Here is an 18,872-nt window from a genome sequence, read left to right as displayed (position 1 = left end):
TAAACTCCCCCCCCCCCCTCCCCCCTTCTACATAGTTCATCATGCTGAGTCCGCCAATTAAATGCTAATTTTATGCTAATTCCTTTGTCAAGGCGCTCTGCTTCCTCTCACACAGCTTAAAGGTCGCGGTTTGAGCTTGGCTGTGTTCACTCCAGCGCTGTCCTCCAGACAGTCTGGTCCCTTCACCTGATGAAGGCCACTTGTGTTGTGGCCAAAACGTTGTGAATTTTTTTTTATTTTTGGTTGTTTTTTACGTGACTTTACCGGGATAGAACCAAAGAGTATCGCTGAAGTGAGGTCCAGGAGGATGAGGATGCTGAGGTGACCAGAGTCTGCGGAGAGGAGAATGTCGTTGGTAACTCTGAGGAGGGCTGTTTCAGCGCTGTGTTGTGAACGGAAGCCGTATTGAAATGGTTCGAACAGGTCATTTGAGGAGAGGTGGTTTTTGAGTTGTTTGGCGACAGTGCGTTCCAGTATCTTAGGCAGAAAGGGGAGATTGGAAATGGGCCGAAAGTTTGACATAATGTTGGGGTCAAGTCCAGGTTTTTTGAGAATGGGGGTGACAGCAGCCAGTTTTAGTGAACGTGGGATTGAGCCAGAGGTGAGAGAGGAGTTAATGATTTTTGTGATGAGTGTGGAGATAGCTGGTAAACAGTCTTTGATGAGGTGGGATGGGATGGGGTCCAGGACACATGTTGATGTTTTCATCCCTGTCAAGATTTTAGACAGCTCCCCCTGGGGAAAACTGAGACAGTGGCTGAGAGGTGTGGTGGGGGGGAACAAATGATGGAATGACAGAGCAGACAGTGGTAGCAGAAGAAGAGGACAGGTTGGTGTAAATGGTGTCAATTTTGGTCTGAAAGAATGATTGAAAGGTGTTGCATTTATCAGTTGTGAATGAGTTGACGATATTGTCACTGGGTTTGAGAAGTGTATTTACTGTGTAGAATAGAGCCTTTGGGTTGGTAGAACCAGAATGTATGAGGTGTGAGTAGTAGGTGGACCGGGTAGTGTTAAGAGCTTCCTTATACTGCTGAAGGTAATCTGTGTAAGCTTGTATATGAACAGTTAAACCAGTTTTCTTATGGACCATTTCAAGCTGACGCTTACGGGATTTCATTTTGTGCAGAATAGAAGTGTAACAGGGAGTAGAGTAAGTGAATGAGAAAGTTTTAGTTTTAATGAGAGCCAGATGATCAAGACTGGTGGAAAGTGTTTCATTGTAGTAGTTGGTGAGGTCGGAAGGGTTGTCAGTCACGGGTGGGGGGGAGGAGGATATTTTGCTGGCAAGAGAGGCTGAAAGGGCAGGACTAGAGATGGATTTAAGATTTCTGAAAGAAATTGTCCTTTTATCCTTGGTTGTAGAAATGGGGAGATCAATGTTCATGGTGATTGCCAGGTGGTCCGAGATGTTGAGGTTGTGGGGCTCGAGGAGCGGTATGGTGGGGCCAGTAGAGCAGACCAGAATCAAAATATGACCACGGCTGTGGGTTGGAAAGTTGACATGTTGGGTGAAATTGAAGCAGTGTAGCAGTACCAGGAATTCAGTAGCAAATTTACAGTCATTGTCAATGTGGATGTTGAATCTCCCAGGAGCAGAACAGAAGGTGAGATGGCAGATAACTGAGTTAAAAAGTCAGAAAAGTCAGAGAGAAAGGAAGGATTTGCTTTGGGGGGTCAGTAGATTATGGCAGTGACCAGAGGAGTGGGATCAGAGAGTTTGAAAGTGATGTGTTCAAAGGACTGAACAGCAGGGATGGAGATGGTGGATGTTTTAATGTCCTTTCTGTACACTGCGACACCACCTCCCCGCCCTTCAGATCGGGGTTTGTCCATGTATATATATCCTGTAGGTGAAGTCTGGTTGAGTGCGAAATAGTCCATAGGTTTATGCCAAGTTTCAGTGATACAGAGAAAATCCAGGTTATTGTCAGTAATGAATTCATTTAAAATGAGGCTTTTATTGTTTAGTGAGCGGGTGTTGAGCAAAGCCAGTTTTAGGTGACTTTGCTTCGTGGTGAATTGAGAGGACCGAGGGATGGGGCGGAGATTGGTTAGGTGCACGTGTCATATGTTGTGATGACGTATTAAGGAAGTTGTGGGGCGCAAACAGGACCAGATGGATGGGATGGAGTTTGGGGTTGAGTAGTAGTAATTGAACACACGACCAGAGCCTCTGTGAAGCGGACGGCGAATTAGTCCAGTTTCTCGGTGAATGTCAATGGAGTCCAAATGAAGGTGGTTGTTGATTGAGTAGTAGTCGATGGTGGAGTGGAGTGGTGGCATTATCCAGGTGTGGAGCTAGCAATAGCTTCTACCCAGATGCCCGGTGTTTTGTAAATGGGAGGGCGTCCACGGCTCCCAGGCTCCGCTCCGGCTTCTCAAAGGTGGCGCTGCGACCGCTGCATGACGGGAGCCACGGGAGCAGCTCAGGCAGGCCCAGGGAGCAGCAGCTCAGGCAGACCCAGGGAGCAGCAGCTCAGGCAGGACAGGGAGCAGTAACTCAGGCAGGCCCAGGGAGCAGTAGCTCAGGCAGGCCCAGGGAGCAGCAGCTCAGTTAGACCCGGGGAGCAGCAGCTCAGGCAGGCCCAGGGAGCAGCAGCTCAGGCAGGCCCAGGGAGCAGCAGCTCAGGCAGGACCAGGGAGCAGCAGCTCAGGCAGGCCCAGGGAGCAGAAGCTCAGGCAGGCCCAGGGAGCAGTAGCTCAGGCAGGCCCAGGGAGCAGTAGCTCAGGCAGGCCCAGGGAGCAGCAGCTCAGGCTCACTGAGCTCCGAGCTAGAGGAGCCGGTCGAATAAGTCTGTGTGCCGGGGCCGTGGGGATACGGCTCCTCCGCTGCTGTTCCCATGCATGCGGGAAACCCAAGAAACGCAGCGTGGGCGGCCGCCATTTGCGGCCGGGCGGGACGGGGTTCCTGCCAAAACGCGTTCCTGCCAAAATCAACGCCTGCGGAGGGGGAGTTGCCTTTAGTTTTAGATTGGGGAGAGTGGAGCAGCCGTCACCCATTCCTGCTTCTCCCATTTGTTTTTCTTCCTGGGAGAGGCCGCACCCGTTGGACCTTCTTCAAGTTCGCCCATCGAAATGACCCTTCCCCACCGTCTTATTTATCCCTACGCCGTTGGAGATCGCACACATGATCACACACACACACGATCACACACACGAGCCGGAATGTGCTGCCGGTTGGACTTGGTCCCTCATGTGCTCGTGGGTCATGACATGTTGTGGGTGTTGAGGGGTGTACATTGTCTGGGGGTTGTGTTGGTCATGTGTTCGCAGAAATATTTTTTGGGTGCTCCTCCGTTGATGTACATATTGTCTGGGCGACGGTTGCTGCTTGCTTTGTTGTCATTGGGTTTTTGGTTATTGTTACACAGAACATTTTGGGAGGCTTATTTTGTTGTTGGTTGTTGCTGTTGTTAAAGGTATAGTGATCAGCCAAGGACGGCTGTTTTAGAAAGGGGGCGGGGGTGATGTAGTGACGTAAATGGTGTCACTATGGTGTTCGCGCCAGCTGCTGTTACAGGAGTGCAGCTGTGCGTCTGGAGCCTCTCTCTAGCACCAGAGTGGGTATGGCATTTCAGCCATCCCTAGGGGGCGTGGTCCTGGTGGTGGCCTGAGTGAACCCAAGAGGGCGCGTGATGGCCGGCCGAGATCCTACGGGAAAGGTCCGAAGGGGCGTGGTCGAAGGCGGAGCGAGGCCACGCTCAGGAGCATAAGGGAGCGGTGGGACAGCGATCGGCGTACGTTGGTGTATGGGTGACTATAAATCAGTGTGGGTGTGACGCGCGCGCATATTAAAATACCACCGATTGCCCGCGCCGGTGCGTGTCTATGCGTGCACCGCGGTGTTAACGGTGAGACACACGCGAGTGTCACGTGTGTATGTGTGTGCACCACAGTGTTAACGGTGAGACACACGTGAGTGTCACTAGTGTCTGTGTGTGCACCACAGTGTTAACGGTGAGACACACGTGAGTGTCACTAGTGTCTGTGTGTCTCACCGCAGTGTTAGCGGTGAGACACACGCGAGTGTCACGTGTGTCTGTGTGTGCACCGCAGTGTTAGCGGTGAGACACACGAGTGTCACGCAAAGAAGACACGTGGGTGGGTGGGGGCCGCGCGATCGCCGATTAATTTATTAATATCCGGACCGCGCGGGAGCGTTCGCCTTGCTGACACAACGGCTTAGTGGAAATTATTAATTAAACCCCACACAGCGGCGAGTCAAACAATTACGTAATCCACGCGGTTAGGACACGTGAGTGGGGGGGGGGCACACGCGTAATCAACCCCTCGGCGGTGTCGGCCAGCCGCTAGCTATGCCGGTCAGAGAGGACCCTGGGACGGGGGGGGGGTCACCCGATCGATGGGGCGGGGGGGCACGAGCGACACAAACGCGGAGGGGACAGGGGGGGAGGAGGTGATTGACCCCCCCCCCAATGGCGGGTGGGGGGGAGGGCATCAGCCCCCACCAATTGGAAGTGGCGCCCCCCCGCCCGTGGTGGGTGAGGTCGGCCCCCACCTAATGGGGAGTGAAGGGGGGGGCATCAGCCCCCACCAAGTAGACGTGGCGCCCCCCCCCCGCTCGTGGTGAGGGAGGGGGGGATCGGCCCCCACATCGTGGGGGAGGGGGGGCATCAGCCCCTACACATGTCGGGAAGTAGGCTAAACATTTTGAACAGACACACATATTCACAACTTTGCCTTTAAATTTTGATTTAAGGCTTTCGTGACTGCAGGGATTCATATTCTTGTTTCTTTCGGTAAAGTCACGTAGAAGGGAAACAATAGAATAATAAAAATATAAAACAATAAAATTCTCACGACGTTTCGACTGCAACACAATCATCATCACAGCCACAGTGCTTTTCACACCTGATGATGATTGTGTTGCAGTCGAAACGTCGTGAGAATTTTATTGTTTTATATTTTTATTATTTTATTGTTTCCCTTCTACGTGACTTTACCGAAAGAAACAAGAATATGAACTTTGCCTTGCATCTTCTTTGGTTCTTTCGGTAAAGTCACGTAGAATGAGAATAAAATAATAAATTGATAAAATAAAATAACAATAATATTCTCACGACGTTTCGGCCACAACACAAGCGGCCTTCATCAGGTGAAGGGAGCGAGACTGTCTGGTAGGACAGCGCTGGAGTGAGAGAGCCACGTTCAGATCACGGCTTTTAAGCTGTGTGAGAGGAACAAAGAGCCTTGACGAAGGAATTAGCATAAAATTTAGCATTGAAAAGGCTGAATGATTAGCTTGTGACTGGTCACAGAAATAGCTATGTTAAAAGTTAAAGCATACACATCCGCAGAGGCACCCATTGTTAAAAGGAATTAGCATAGAATTTAGCATTTAAATAGCTAAATTAAGGCATTCGCTTGTAACTGCTACAGAAATAGTTACGTTGAAGTCAGAGCATACACATTCACCGAGGCACTTAGTACAAATCAAAACAGGAGAATTTAGCATTGAAATAACTAGGCGAATTTAGCATGGAAATAACTGGGTGATTTGCTAGTGACTGGTCACAGAAATGACTACAAATCTGAGCTATTCACAGTACTATATAGTGAACCAATAAAAACTAAAATATAAATTACCTTCATGTTATCAATAAACTCTATATTCTCCAATCAGCTAAGCTACCAACCATAAGTCGTTATATAACACAATGCTATATGGCGAAAAAATGGGTGGATTCTTACCCTCAAATTTCCGTACCACGGATAGCTACGGGCCCCGTTCAGACGGACGAGTTCGTCCATGGTCGGAACAGAGGAGGGGGAGAGAGACAGCTGCGAAGCCCTAGTATACTCCATGTTGTAAACCATACCATTAACCGTGGTGTGAGAGGTATTAAGAGGCAATGCTGGCGAAAGAGCTGCGGTCTGAAGGTCATCGTAAAATTACAATTAATTAAGAACAGAAATGATTTAACACATCTTTCCAGTGGTTACTGAGCCTGAATCCATCTTCTCGGTTGAAATTGTCTCTGTGCTTGTATATGTGAATGGCCTCATGAACGAATCTCTCATGGTAGCCAGTTGGTTTGCAAAGAACCTCCGTCTTGGAGAAGTCAATGTCATGTGAGCCCACTGAATTGTAACAGTGATCTGCCACGGCAGAGGAGTTCGTCTTACCGTGTTTCAAGTCTGCTTTATGTTCGCGGATGCGATCCGAGATATGTCTTTTGGTTTCTCCAATGTAGCTACTACCACAGAGGCACTTTAGTTTGTAAACGCCCGGGTACTGTATGTCTGGAAGAGCATCTTTTACAGATGGAACTAAATCACGGATTTTGTGTACTGTGTTGAATCGGACCTGGATCTTGTGTTTATTCAGGATTTTGGAGATCTTTTTAGTGACCCCTGCAATGTAGGGTAAGGTGATGGTTTTGAGTGGCTCCACAAGAGGATCCTTCTTCATGACTGGAGTGATGGCTTTGCGGATTGTGTAGTCGGAGTAGCCATTAGCCCTGAGAGCCTGGTGTACGTGTTTGAGTTCACTGGTAATGTGTTCCTGGTCGGAAATGCATTGGGCTCTATGGTATAGAGTCTTGATGAGGCAGTTCTTCTGGGATGGATGGTGGTGGGAATCCGGTTTCAAGTAAGCATCTGTACCGAAAGAACCAAAGAAGATGAATCATTGCAGTCACGAAAGCTTTAAATCGAAATTTTGCCTTGCATATATGGAGATGAGCTCGATTCTGAATCGATATGATGCTGAGTGCCATTGGTCAATCAGGAGCCAATAAGAGTGAGACCAGCGCTTCCGGGTTAACGGGCGAGCTCAGTTTGAATCTCAAGTGGCAAGAGCGAGAAAGGCGGCGGCTGTCGGGGGGCAGCGGAGTCGCTCCCGGTGTAGTAGGGTCAGTCCCGGTGCATCAGGGTCAGTCCCGGTGCATCAGGGGTCAGTCTCGGTGTTATCAGGGTCGTGTTTTTTCGTGTCACGTTTTCTCGCCGACTGCGCCGACATGCTGGCGCAGGCGAAGTGCTCGGCCCTGCTGGACTGGGTGAGTAAGCGTCTTCCCTTTTCACCCTGGGGATGTGGAATGGGATAATGATTACGTGTTAAAATGTTTAGATAGTTTATGGGATAATATCTTGAGATGGGAATTCATGTTTGAAAGTGTGTCGATTGCCACGTATATAGGAACATATACATGATACGTTTATACACGAAATCGGTTAGGAGTTATATAAATGCTGCTGTTAGCGCGCCTCGAAGGCCACTGGGCTGATAGACGTAACGATGTTTGTTGTACTGTATCTGGTTTAACTCGTAGATTTTCGCGACCAATATCCATGATACAAGTTTTTGGGTTAGATCGCGTAAAGATAAATGTCGTTAAACCCGCCACCACCCGACAACCAAATAGTAACGTTTGTCAAGTAAACAAAACGTGTTCATTCGTGACTAGTACAACACACCTAGCGTCCTAGTTGCAAATACTTGCAAAACGTCGTATTCCGATTGTAAATGTCGCTTTACTCTGCAACACACCGGTGTGCTGTACTAGTAACGAATTGGCATGTCATGTTTACGTGACAAACCTTAGTAATTGGCTATGTCGGTTGGTGGCGGGTTGAACGATACATTGATATTCATGCGATCTCACCCAACAAACCTGTATTATAGATGTTGTATTTGTAGTCCGCTAACGAAAGGTATTTTATGTATTCGCTGGAATTCTGCTACAGTGGTCCGTGAGATTTAATATCACAATTTGTACGTGAGTTATTTTCTGCATTGCTAGAGGTCTTCTTTCGAATGGCTGATGTAGATGCAGAGCAACAACTGCCAGACAACCTGTCAGGGGCAGCAGAATTTATGGTGTGATGTCTCTATTTGTGGACCGGGCATCTAATCGTTATATGTTGTAGGGTCTGTTCTGGATGCTCACACTCGTACACTGGATTTGTATTTGTTTTGCATTTGTGCATCAGGTATCCGCATCTGCTGTGATTTGTTTGGATGTGGTTTAGGGTAGACCACGAGCTTCATGGAAGATCAAAGGGATCTTCTGTGTTGGGTCTTTCATATTGCTAGAGGTCAATTGGTGATACAGTACTGATTTGGCAGTGGTGCACAAGTACAAACAAAGAACTCCACATCCGCCAATAACACTGCATTCATATGAAAATATAAAATCGGCAGCGTTTTGGACACTGCCCTTTATCTAGCACGTAGAGGCCAAAAAGATGGTGGATTCGAGTTCGAGACAGCACTTTACACCATGAGGCCTGATAATAATTAGATATTAAAATGTTTCTTAATGTACAGATTTTTAAAAAAAATGGTATATAAGCAACCCTGTAATACTATATATGTGTTACTAAATGAACACATTTGTGTTCAAAGTAAATGTTAAAATATTGAGTTTTTAAAAGTGAAAACTAGACTATAAAAACTATTTATTATCTTACCAGGTAAGGCCCATTGACATATATAGCTCTTTTTCAGAAGAGATCTTGCCACAAATGATCGCTCAACGAAGTGGCTTATCATGTAGACATTTATAGCAGCCAAATACTCTAAACGCGTGATTCCAACTGCGGAGGGAAAACCGGAGGACCCGGAGAAAAATCCACACGACCACGGGGAGAGAGACACGTCAACAGGCGTCATGATCGGGATCAAACCCACGACCTCTTATAAACCAAGCGAGGTAGTTAACATCTCGCCACCGTGGCGCCTTAATGGTCTTGGTTAATTGAATAAGTGTACCTCTTTAGGTGATTTACATTGTGGTTACCGGTTTGGTCGATGATTGAGCAATCTCAAGTCTTTCATTATCCATTTCTGGAGAATGTGTCTGCATCTGCCATGTGGTTTTGATGTGTTCATTAAAAATGCTGCCGTATAACCTTGGTTTCACAGATAAACTGTCTGGACGTTTCACGGACAGAAGTGCTCTCAGAGCTGCAAGACTTCAGATTATTTTTAAGTCTTGTTGAAAAGCTGTAAGTACTTTTATGTAAAGCTAGTTATTGTGTGCATGCCTTCGTTTGATGAAATTCGTGTATTACATAGTAGTGCTTGAATGCCACCAAAGTAAGGACATTACTGGCTGTTGCGAGCCTTCAGTTTCATATCTTGAAATTCTGGGAAGAGTAAATGTCCATTGAAGGTATTTAATTTAATTGGGGAGAAATGTGTAAATAAAACATTGTGCACATGAATCATATTAGCTGCAACAGAGCTCATTTTAAAAAAAACCCTTCAAACAAATAGATATTTTTAAATTAAACATAAGTGGCATCCTTGATTATATAGTCCAGTTAGTCCTCGTTTAAAGTGGTAAATGTGTTCCTGAAAAGTGCTGTGTTAAGCTAAAAACGTGTAAAGCGGAAATAATGTTCCCCTTAATAATATAACGATAAAGGTTGGTGAATTAAGTTGTATGCATGCCCAGTAAGAGGGCGGGACAAATAACGGAGGTTACGCCGCAGCGTTGTGGGAAAATTGTTCCCTCATGGAAGAACTGCGTAATAGCGAAAACGCTTTGTGAGAACACGTTATAAGTGAGGGATTGCTGTTAGAAAAAATAATGAAAATATGGCACCAGTCACTGAAGAGCAAATTGTATATAATTTTTTGACTTAAAAGTTTCGTGACTGCAGGAATACATATTCTTTGGTTCTTTCAGCAGTCTATAATGTAGGCTGCCAGTATACTCACCCAGGTTAAGAACAGTTTCACAGTCTACATTATAGACTGCCAGTACACTCACCAAACTTAATAACCAGGCTACAGTCTACATTATAGACTGTCAGTACAGTCACTCCAATTAAGAACCAGGCTACAGTCTACGTTAGTGGTTTTTTGTTTTCTATTTCATGTATTATTTTTACAAACTTTATTATTTTATTATTTTTCTTCTATCTACGTGACTACCTAAAGATCCAAAGAATATGAATTGTATATCAATATTTTCATACGTTTTCAAGATGCACGCTTTGTAATAGAGGCAGTAGGTATACTTTTGTTGCATCTATGCTTTTGGGTTGAATGTTCAGTTTTGTCTCTTTAGCATTATAGTTCTATTTCTATTTCAAGATGAGTGGTCTGTCATAGTGTTTAAGTTTATTATATTGCTGGTAGAGTGCACTGCGCTGAACTAGCAAGCAAATTTCGATTTAAAGCTTTCGTGACTGCAAGGATTAATCTTCTTTGGTTCTTTCGGTAAAGTCACGTAGAATGAGAATAAAATAATAAAATAAAACAATAAAATTCTCACGACGTTTCGGCCACAACACAAGTGGCCTTCTTCAGGTGAAAAGAACAAACCTGTCGGGATGACAGAGCTACAATGAACGCTCCTAATATTCGCAGCGTCTTTTAAGCTGGTTGAGAGAAGTGAGGCACCTTGACTTTGAACATTCGCGGTGAATACTATTTGAACTGTTCCTGAGTGCCCCTTCAATAACCCGCACTGATCAGCATGGTGAAGAATGCTCAAGCTACCCTCATGTCTGACACAGCATGTAGAGGTCTTGAGCAGGGAATTTATATCTCCATATATATGAAAGACAAAGTTGTGATTATGTGTCTGTTCAAAATGTTTAGCGTACTTCCCGACATGCAACAAACTTGAAATTTGCCATTTGGGTACTTTCCAGACTGTACACCATGCAAAAATGATAAAAAATACACATTTTTTGGAGGGGGGGAGCTCAATAATGCATATATTATGTATAACGTCAAATCTGTCATGTGACCTGCACATGTGTAAGCGTGTAGTGGTTAGTGCGCTGCGCTACGAACCCGGCGAACCGAGTTCGATTCCCGCTCATGGCCACCACCGGTGAAGATTATTTTAACCAGTCCTGGGCCTCCCCTAGGTCGACTCAGCCTCAAACGAGTAACTGGTGTGGTTTGTCAACATCACCACTGGGGAGACAAAGGTCGTGGTGAATCCAAGTCCCGGGCGAAGCCGGGTAATACAGCTAGTTTCATTATATTTTTGTCTTATACGTTTTTAATTTATTTTATCACCGTTATTCTTTCAACAGAAACAATGGCACAGATGTTAGCTCTGTGGAGGACTCTCACGAAAAGAAAGTTACATTCGTCTCTACCTTTTTGAAAAGTAAGCTATCTCAATAATATTATCCCAATGTTACTTGTATTGTTTATGCCCAAAACGCCAATAAGACCCTCCTAGCTTTAATGTTGAAAATTTTAGTCAATAGTATATAGTGTTATGTCTCATCTCTAGAATATTTAGAAAGTTAAACTCATGCCAATTGCAGTTAATTATATCTTGGGCCATACGTGAGGATTTGGTTCTGATCACTTAGGCTTGCTACAGATGCTGTGTGCCACAGCCTCCACGTATCTTCTCCCTCGTTGGAGCTTCTGTATTGCTTTAGAACAGAACTCCAATAATCTGGTGATATGGGGGGACCATATCATGGCTCCTGTAGCTCAGCGATTCCATCTGTAAGCTCCACTGTTTAAACCCTTAAGCACATTGCAAAACAGCCGGCAACCTCATTTGAAATTCCTAATGCTATACACTAATTGAAATGAAAATACATGCTACTCTGCTGACGCTGCCGATGCAGTGTGCCGTGGTTTAAGGATGGAGTAGAAAATTGGGAGTAATCTGTGAATTAATGTACTTCGCAGATTCCTGTAAGTTGTGGCTTTTGGAGCTTGGATTTTGTCATTTTGATGTGTTTAAACCAGCTAAAATTGTGATATATGGCGATGCTGATAATGCTCCCTGTGTCATTCTATGTAATATTCATACAAATAGATTCAAGTAAATCAATGCATTTGGCAGGAAAATTACATTGTACGTGTGTTTGGTGTCACATTTTAAGAACAGATGGATAATAGGTGTTTTGCTATGCTTTGTGATATGTGATAATATTTGTGGTAATGTAGATATTCATAGTGTAATGAGTGGTCTCCGACACGGTAAGTAACTTCGGTTGTTTATTCAAACAAAGCTCGGTACAGCCACGTGTCTCTTTCTCTTGCGGACGTCCACTCTTCGTGTGGCTACGCTGCCCCGCGCCACGTGGCGCTCACCCTGCGCTCTCCAACGCACCGCTGGCTGACGGTGCGCTAGGGAGCGGCTGGAGGACGAGCCGCCACATGGTCGATGGAGATGGCGGGGCAGCAGCGGCGAGGCTCCTCTTCAGTCTTCAGCACCGACTCTTTGCGTTCCTCTTTGTCCCGCTTATATCCCCCTCCCGATACTAAGCCCTGCCTCTGGCCACATCTCTCCTGGAACCTTCCCGGACGTTTCAGAGTCTTCCCTGGTGGAACCACCTCTTACCTTTCCCCCAGATGTAAACCCCACTATGGATAAGCATGGACTGTATAATTAATATACGCCCCCCTGAAATCCAGGCGTTGGCGCTCTCATTAGCAATGCAAGTGTAAAGTCAGTACGGAGCGATAGTGGGACAATATGGTTCCCTGGGACCATAGCTACTGATGGACGTGCTAATGACGATTGATGAGACAAACGTTCACAGGGTCACGTGAGGGGGAGCACGGGATCCAATGGCGGGGGAAGTGTAATTGGGGCAGTTATTGACAAAGCAGGTGTGGCGAGGAGAATTCGAGAATAGGGGCGTGGCCAGAACGGGCGAGGCATAAGAACCGGCACGAGCTGGTGGCTGTTGGTGTGGGGAATTGCCATCGTCGTCGTCACCTTGGAACGGGTCGTCTCCATCGTCTGCGAGTTGTCTTGAGACTAGAAGCAATATTGTCTCAGAATAGAGTCGTCTAACTAGCCAAATGTATATAGTCACTCGTGGTTACTCGTTGAGTTGTTAGTGGACTTTATTCATAATAAATATACAGAAAGACAAGACCGTGTTTCTGAGAGCTACATTACACAAGTGTAAGATAAGCACAGTTTGTTACCCCTTGTACAGCATGTCAACTCAGTCACATGTATTTTTATTCATGAAAATATTTAATCTTGGAAATCCCTTGAGATGGTACATCTCGTTTGCAAGGGTGTCCATGATGTAAATTGACACGCACATTGCTCACATGTGTAGTGGGTTCCACGGAGGCACACACTTGACTTGGAGGCAACACGTTTATTTCTCGACCCCAACAAGGCACTTACATAAACCACAACGGGGTAACTACATTACCGGGTCAGTCAGTTAACATACTGCCTGACCCACGAGGCTGAACGTGACGATCGAAGAGCGAAGAGGTGTAGCACGGCGAGTCCCATTCCTGCAGATAGCCCCCCTCGGCTCTCAGGGCCCCCTTTTTATCCCCTGAGCGTGGCCTCTCCTGCCGTCGGCTCCGCCTCCTCGATCTTCCCAGAAGGTTCTGGGCCCACACCACCTTTCCCTCTCGGGTTCAACCACCTGTCACATCCTCTCTGCCCCCTTTCTTAACGGTCACCAGAACTATGCCCCCTAGAGCCCCCTTTCCATGCCGTAACATACCCTGGTGCCAGCGAGAGGCTCTCTAACACTTCTTATCAGTAGCTGGAGCTAAACGCCGTAGTGACCCAATATACGTCACTACACATGTAATGGCACAATTATTTTAAATGTATAATTTATGCGTCAATTATTAATCTTTTGCATATCACACCCAATAAAACATGTAGATAAATACATAAATAATTAAGTGGTGTACACTGGCACTTTATAGAGAATGTACTGTAGCTGTAAAATCTGTAAATGTTGTGCAAGTGAATTTTAAGATTTAACAAAATGGTTTGATAACACAGGAAAAATATGCAGCTGGTCAATCATGTATTAATAATTTACATTTATTTGTAAGGTGCCTTCCACTAATGTTACAAGGCGCCTATGACAGTTGTGTATAAGCCTGTGTGATATGGATGTCATTCGTGTGGCTTCAGAGCGGCAAGCTGTGATGGGTTCGGTGGTGGATTGGAGTGAGCTGCTGACCCGGAGTGCCTCTGACATGGAGCTGGCTAAGGTAAGAGGCCTCTCACAATGCCAGACAGTAATGTTCACAAGGTGTCATTGTTATTGCTTGGATGAACATAGATGATGAAGCAAAAACAATAGTTTCATCCATCTCAGCCTGCCACTCTGAAGCCAAACGTTTTTTGCTTCATGCCAGTATTTAGTCAACACATTAACTAAAAATGTTTTAGTTGTTTTTACTTCGATTTCTATTTTCTGCACTACATACCCTACTTCAAGGTGTGTGTTCAGTCTGAGACACCTCCTGGTCTCTCTAGTTCTTACCTGGTTGAACATAGTGTGGGTTTTGTGCACATGTTTTAAAAGACCCCCCCCCTCATGTATCCCATGTTGTATGCCATGTGTTGTGGTTGGCAGTTGGCAGTGGCCTTCCTGTTCTTCTTGATGACAGATCCCGAGGTGCAGCTCAAAATGGAGACGCTATCACTCCACACACAGGTGCTGAACAGTTGCCTTCTCCATCTGTAATAATCGCCATTGAAAAACCCATTTTTGCCTGAGGCACGTTGTTTTATGGAAGCTGTCAAAGTGGTGTAATGGTTAGCACACCGGACATGTCATCCAGACTTCACCTATTCTATTACATCTTTTGGCACGGCAGTTTAAGTAATGGGGCAAATCACTGAAAACGCCACCCCCACTGCCTCTCTACCTAGTGGTATAAATGGGAGCACCGCAGTCGATTAGTAGGTCGTGTGTGGTGGGGTAAATTGTGGCTATGGCTACCCATTCCAGTACATCTGGTCAACCTGGAAGCTTATTTTGCAGCAGTCCCTTGAACACGCAATTTCAGGGCTGCTCCTTTAATACCGTTTTACGTTGTTCCATACATTTATATTTTAATGGTATTATTTTTACCAAACGCTTGTATATTGACATAAAGGCTATGTGCCTCAATTTATTCTACTTGAATGCAATAAAAGTCAAATTGGTTACCTGTTCCAGTGAGCATTGAGACGGTGCCCCTCTTCCATTTAGAGGTCTGGCCCAGTGGCAGAAATCCCGCATTCTTATGGTGAGGGGCGAGTCGATAACCACTGATTATTTTACCACAAAGTGGTATTAATTTTTATGAACCCCAGAGGAATGATGGGCAGAGTAAACCCCCCAAACCAGGATTTGGACTTGCATCCTTCTGATTGTGAGCCACTTGCTCTACCACTGAGTCAACCTCAGGAAACAGTAACAATTTGATTGTATAAACATGTTCTAGCTTCTGAGTGGTGATTTTATTTTTGTAATATACAGAATGAGTTGAGAGAAATAATGCAGTTTCTGGTCGATAACAAGGATTCAAACAACTTGGCAGATGACTTGGAATATCTTCTGCATTCTGTAGGTAAGTGGAAATTTTGACAGTATCTGCATATTTAAATAAAGATACCTCCAACATTCCCACATCTTACAATTATCGTGCACGCCCATAAAGAAACGAACATCTCTGTGCAGGAATACAGAGGAGGAACACTCGAGGGAATGGGAGCGACTGAGCTAGGGAAGAAGAAAATGGAAGCGATTCACTTGCTCGCTCATCTATTCACAGACCCCCAGCTACTCACCTGCTCACCCACTATTCCAGCATATATCAATATGTTCAGGAGCTATATGCTAATGTTGAGGTCTGCTAGCCACGACGAGAGGGCTTGAGAAAGTTAATTTGTGTAGATTCACTATTCCTCAATCAGGCACTTGCACCTACTCAGAATCAGAATATTTATCCTGGAAGAATCTGATGAGCAATGAAGCTCTTTCACAGATGTCCAGTCGGGGTGGGTAATAAAGTTACAACAACAAACAATACAAAGTATAGGAAAGGTAAGCAAGTGACTAAAAATAAGAAATAGAACTACAGTAAGTACAAATTGCGTAAGTACATCAATTCCTGCCGATTTTTCAACACTAAATGCAAGCTTGGGCAAGGCAGCAAAGCAACTACAAAAACATTCCCAGACCACACGAAGACAATAAACAGTCCCTCTAAAATTGCACATTAAAATGTAAATATCGATACATGGGTAAGGATCAAAATTACAAATCACATTTTCAAATATGGTTGTATCCAACACGAATTTTCAAGAGAAGGAGGGAACGGAGGCAATGAAGGGGTTGTGAAGGCATGGGGCTGAAGAGGAAGATTTTGAGCAGAGAGAGCATTGCAACCAGGCTGAGTTGCTTGGGTAGGGAGTTCCAGTGGGTGCGGGGCATAGTGACTAAAAACCCACTTTTTCAACTTGTTATCTTGCATCGTGAAATTTTAAGTGCAGTTGATATTATTTATGCATGTGACTGTCCATTGTCAGCACCAGCGATGGGACTGATGGAGTCGTTTCAGGAGGCAGAGGATACGTATGCTACTGTCACTCCCTTGCGAAACAAAACCAGACATATGCTGCAGCACGCACCATCCAAAACTTCGTAAGTATGAGTTTGTAATTAACAGAAATTCCCTTTTAACAAAGCCCACATTCAATCAAATATATCGAATCTGGACACGCAAACAATATGTCCATCTCAAGGCATGAATCCGGGTGAATTATTTTGATTAAAAAAGCACACCTTTTTATTTAATTCCCATGCAACTTTTTTTGCAAAGTCTTATTATTACTTAAAATATGGTACATTTAAAACAGGTCATTTAAGAGTTAGAACAAAGCATGCACTTTAGTTTTTATGAATGTTAAAGTTTGCTAAACTAAATATTAGGAAGGACACATTTTAGGAAGGAGATATAATATGTACAGAACTAACCTTCCCTCATGTGACCCTCCACATAAATGTAATAATTTTAACACATCTCATTAGCCACATGGACTTCCGGGAGTGCATCATTTTAGTAGCATTGATTCAATACGATGGAAATTCGGGACCTCTTTTGACATTCAGTGTCTCATCAGAAGAGTCAAGAAGTCACTTAATTATCTGCTTCTTTATGTTCTACTTACAGTATATTATTATTATTTGGGTCTTTCGGTAAAGTCACGTAGATAGGTTCAAAGAAAATAGCAAAAAACTCCGAAGTTTTGATCGCAACACAAGCGGTCGTCATTAGGAAAAGGGGGTTAGCTTCTAAATGCAAACTGTTTATAAAGGTTATAAATGGGTGTAGCCCAAATGTCAGCAGCATGGGCGGGGTAGCTATTGTTAATGTGAGTGGTGGACGGCGACTGCGACGGTGGTGGATTTTGCACCAATTGAAGGGCTGCCAGGTAAAAATTAGCATGTTAATGTAAGATCGGTGAGCAGCCTCCACGGCGAGCGCGCTGAGGTGGCTATGTTAATGTGAGAGATTAGCATGTTAATGTGAGAGATTAGCATGTTAATGTGAGATATTAGAATGTTAATGGAAGATCGCAGAGCCGCAACCTTTAGGTTGGCGCGCGAAGGTGGCTGTGTGAGAAATTTAACCTGTTAATGTCAAATCGGAGAGCCGAAAATAACAACTAACATTGGAAGGTGGTAGGATGTGAACATCACAGCCAGTTATGACTTAAACTGATTGATAACGTCCTTCCAATGTTTGCTCAGTTATTACCTATCTTCTCGGTTGAATTTGTGTCTGTATATATGGATCGCTTCATGAACGAATCTTTGTTGATAGCCAGTGGGTTTGCAAAGTACCTTCGTCTTAGAGAAATACATTTCGTGTGAGCCCACCGCATTAAAACAATGATCAGCCACGGCCGAGTTATTGGTCCTACCGTGTTTCAGATCTACCTTATGTTCACGAATACGGTCCGAGACATGTCACTTAGTTTCCCCAATGTAACTGCTGCCGCAGATACAGCTTAGTTTGTAGATGCCGGGATATTGCATGTCAGGAATCTTGTCCTTCACAAATGGGTTCAGATCACGAATTTTATGTACTGTGTTAAATCGGACCTGGATCTTGTGTTTGTTCATGATTTAGGAATTATTTTTGGTTACCCCTGCTATGTATGGCAGATTTAGACAATCTGATAGTTCCCAATCAGATGATCTACATCTGATTGGGAACATTTAGACAACAGGACAGCCTCTTCAGCTGCCACAATGTCAGCTAAATGCAAAGATAACCTGATTTCCAAGTTCAACCTCCTTTCCAAGAAGAGGCCAGATCCACATGTTAGAAAGTTAGAAGTTGACAAGATTGTTATCAATCAGAGCAACAGTCTAATTTCCGACAGCCTAAAATCGGTGTTAGCTAAAGGGTTGAATTTCGCAGTCACCCCTAAACACATCCCAGTTGATGATATCATTGCCCAGGTTGATGTAGCCGTTAAGGGTTTGGGACACATTACTGCAGACATGGCAAGATCGGAAATCACTGTAATCCTCAAAAACGCTAAGACACCTTCTTTGGTTCTTTCGGTAAAGTCACGTAGAATGAGAATAAAATAATAAATTGATAAAATAAAATAACACAATAATATTCTCACGACGTTTCGGCCACAACACAAGCGGCCTTCATCAGGTGAAGGGACGAGACTCTCTGGTAGGACAGCGCTGTCCTACCAGACAGTCTCGTCCCTTCACCTGATGAACGCCGCTTGTGTTGTGGCCGAAACGTCGTGAGAATATTATTGTGTTATTTTATTTTATCAATTTATTATTTTATTCTCATTCTACGTGACTTTACCGAAAGAACCAAAGAAGATGAATCATTGCAGTCACGAAAGCTTTAAATCGAAACATAAGACACCTATTAGCAACATCAGTAAGGATGAGCGCTTTGAGCTTTCACAATTAAAAAAGAGAGATGACATGACTTTACCGAAAGAGCTAAGAATAGAGATGACATCGTCATCCTCTCAGCCAACAAGGGCAATAACTAAGTGATTAGCTTGTGACTGGTCATAGAAATAGCTATGTTAAAGTCAAAGCCTACACATCCACAGAGGCACCTAGTACAAATCAAACAGGAGAATTTAGCATTG

General features: G+C 44.6%; 1 protein-coding gene across 2 annotated transcripts in view; it reads left to right on the top strand.

Moving 5' to 3' along the window:
• Positions 1–6,762: 6,762 nt before the first annotated feature.
• LOC116943056 (uncharacterized) overlaps positions 6,763–18,872 on the top strand; it is a 50,397-nt gene continuing 38,287 nt past the window's right edge. Inside the window, exons 1-7 of one of the 2 annotated variants that reach the window (XM_032955692.2) lie at positions 6,763–7,022; positions 8,891–8,973; positions 11,026–11,102; positions 13,869–13,948; positions 14,317–14,397; positions 15,208–15,298; positions 16,260–16,374. In XM_032955692.2, coding sequence (XP_032811583.1) covers positions 6,984–7,022; positions 8,891–8,973; positions 11,026–11,102; positions 13,869–13,948; positions 14,317–14,397; positions 15,208–15,298; positions 16,260–16,374 — 566 coding nt within the window. In that variant the 5' untranslated portion in view covers positions 6,763–6,983. The other variant, XM_076067371.1, reaches the window with a different exon arrangement.

This window comes from Petromyzon marinus, chromosome 16 (assembly GCF_048934315.1).
Source record: "Petromyzon marinus isolate PM22_M1 ecotype Great Lakes invasive population chromosome 16, UKy_Petmar_22M1.pri1.0, whole genome shotgun sequence".
Classification (NCBI taxonomy): Eukaryota; Metazoa; Chordata; class Hyperoartia; order Petromyzontiformes; family Petromyzontidae; genus Petromyzon; species Petromyzon marinus.
This window is presented reverse-complemented; position numbering and strand designations above follow the sequence as displayed.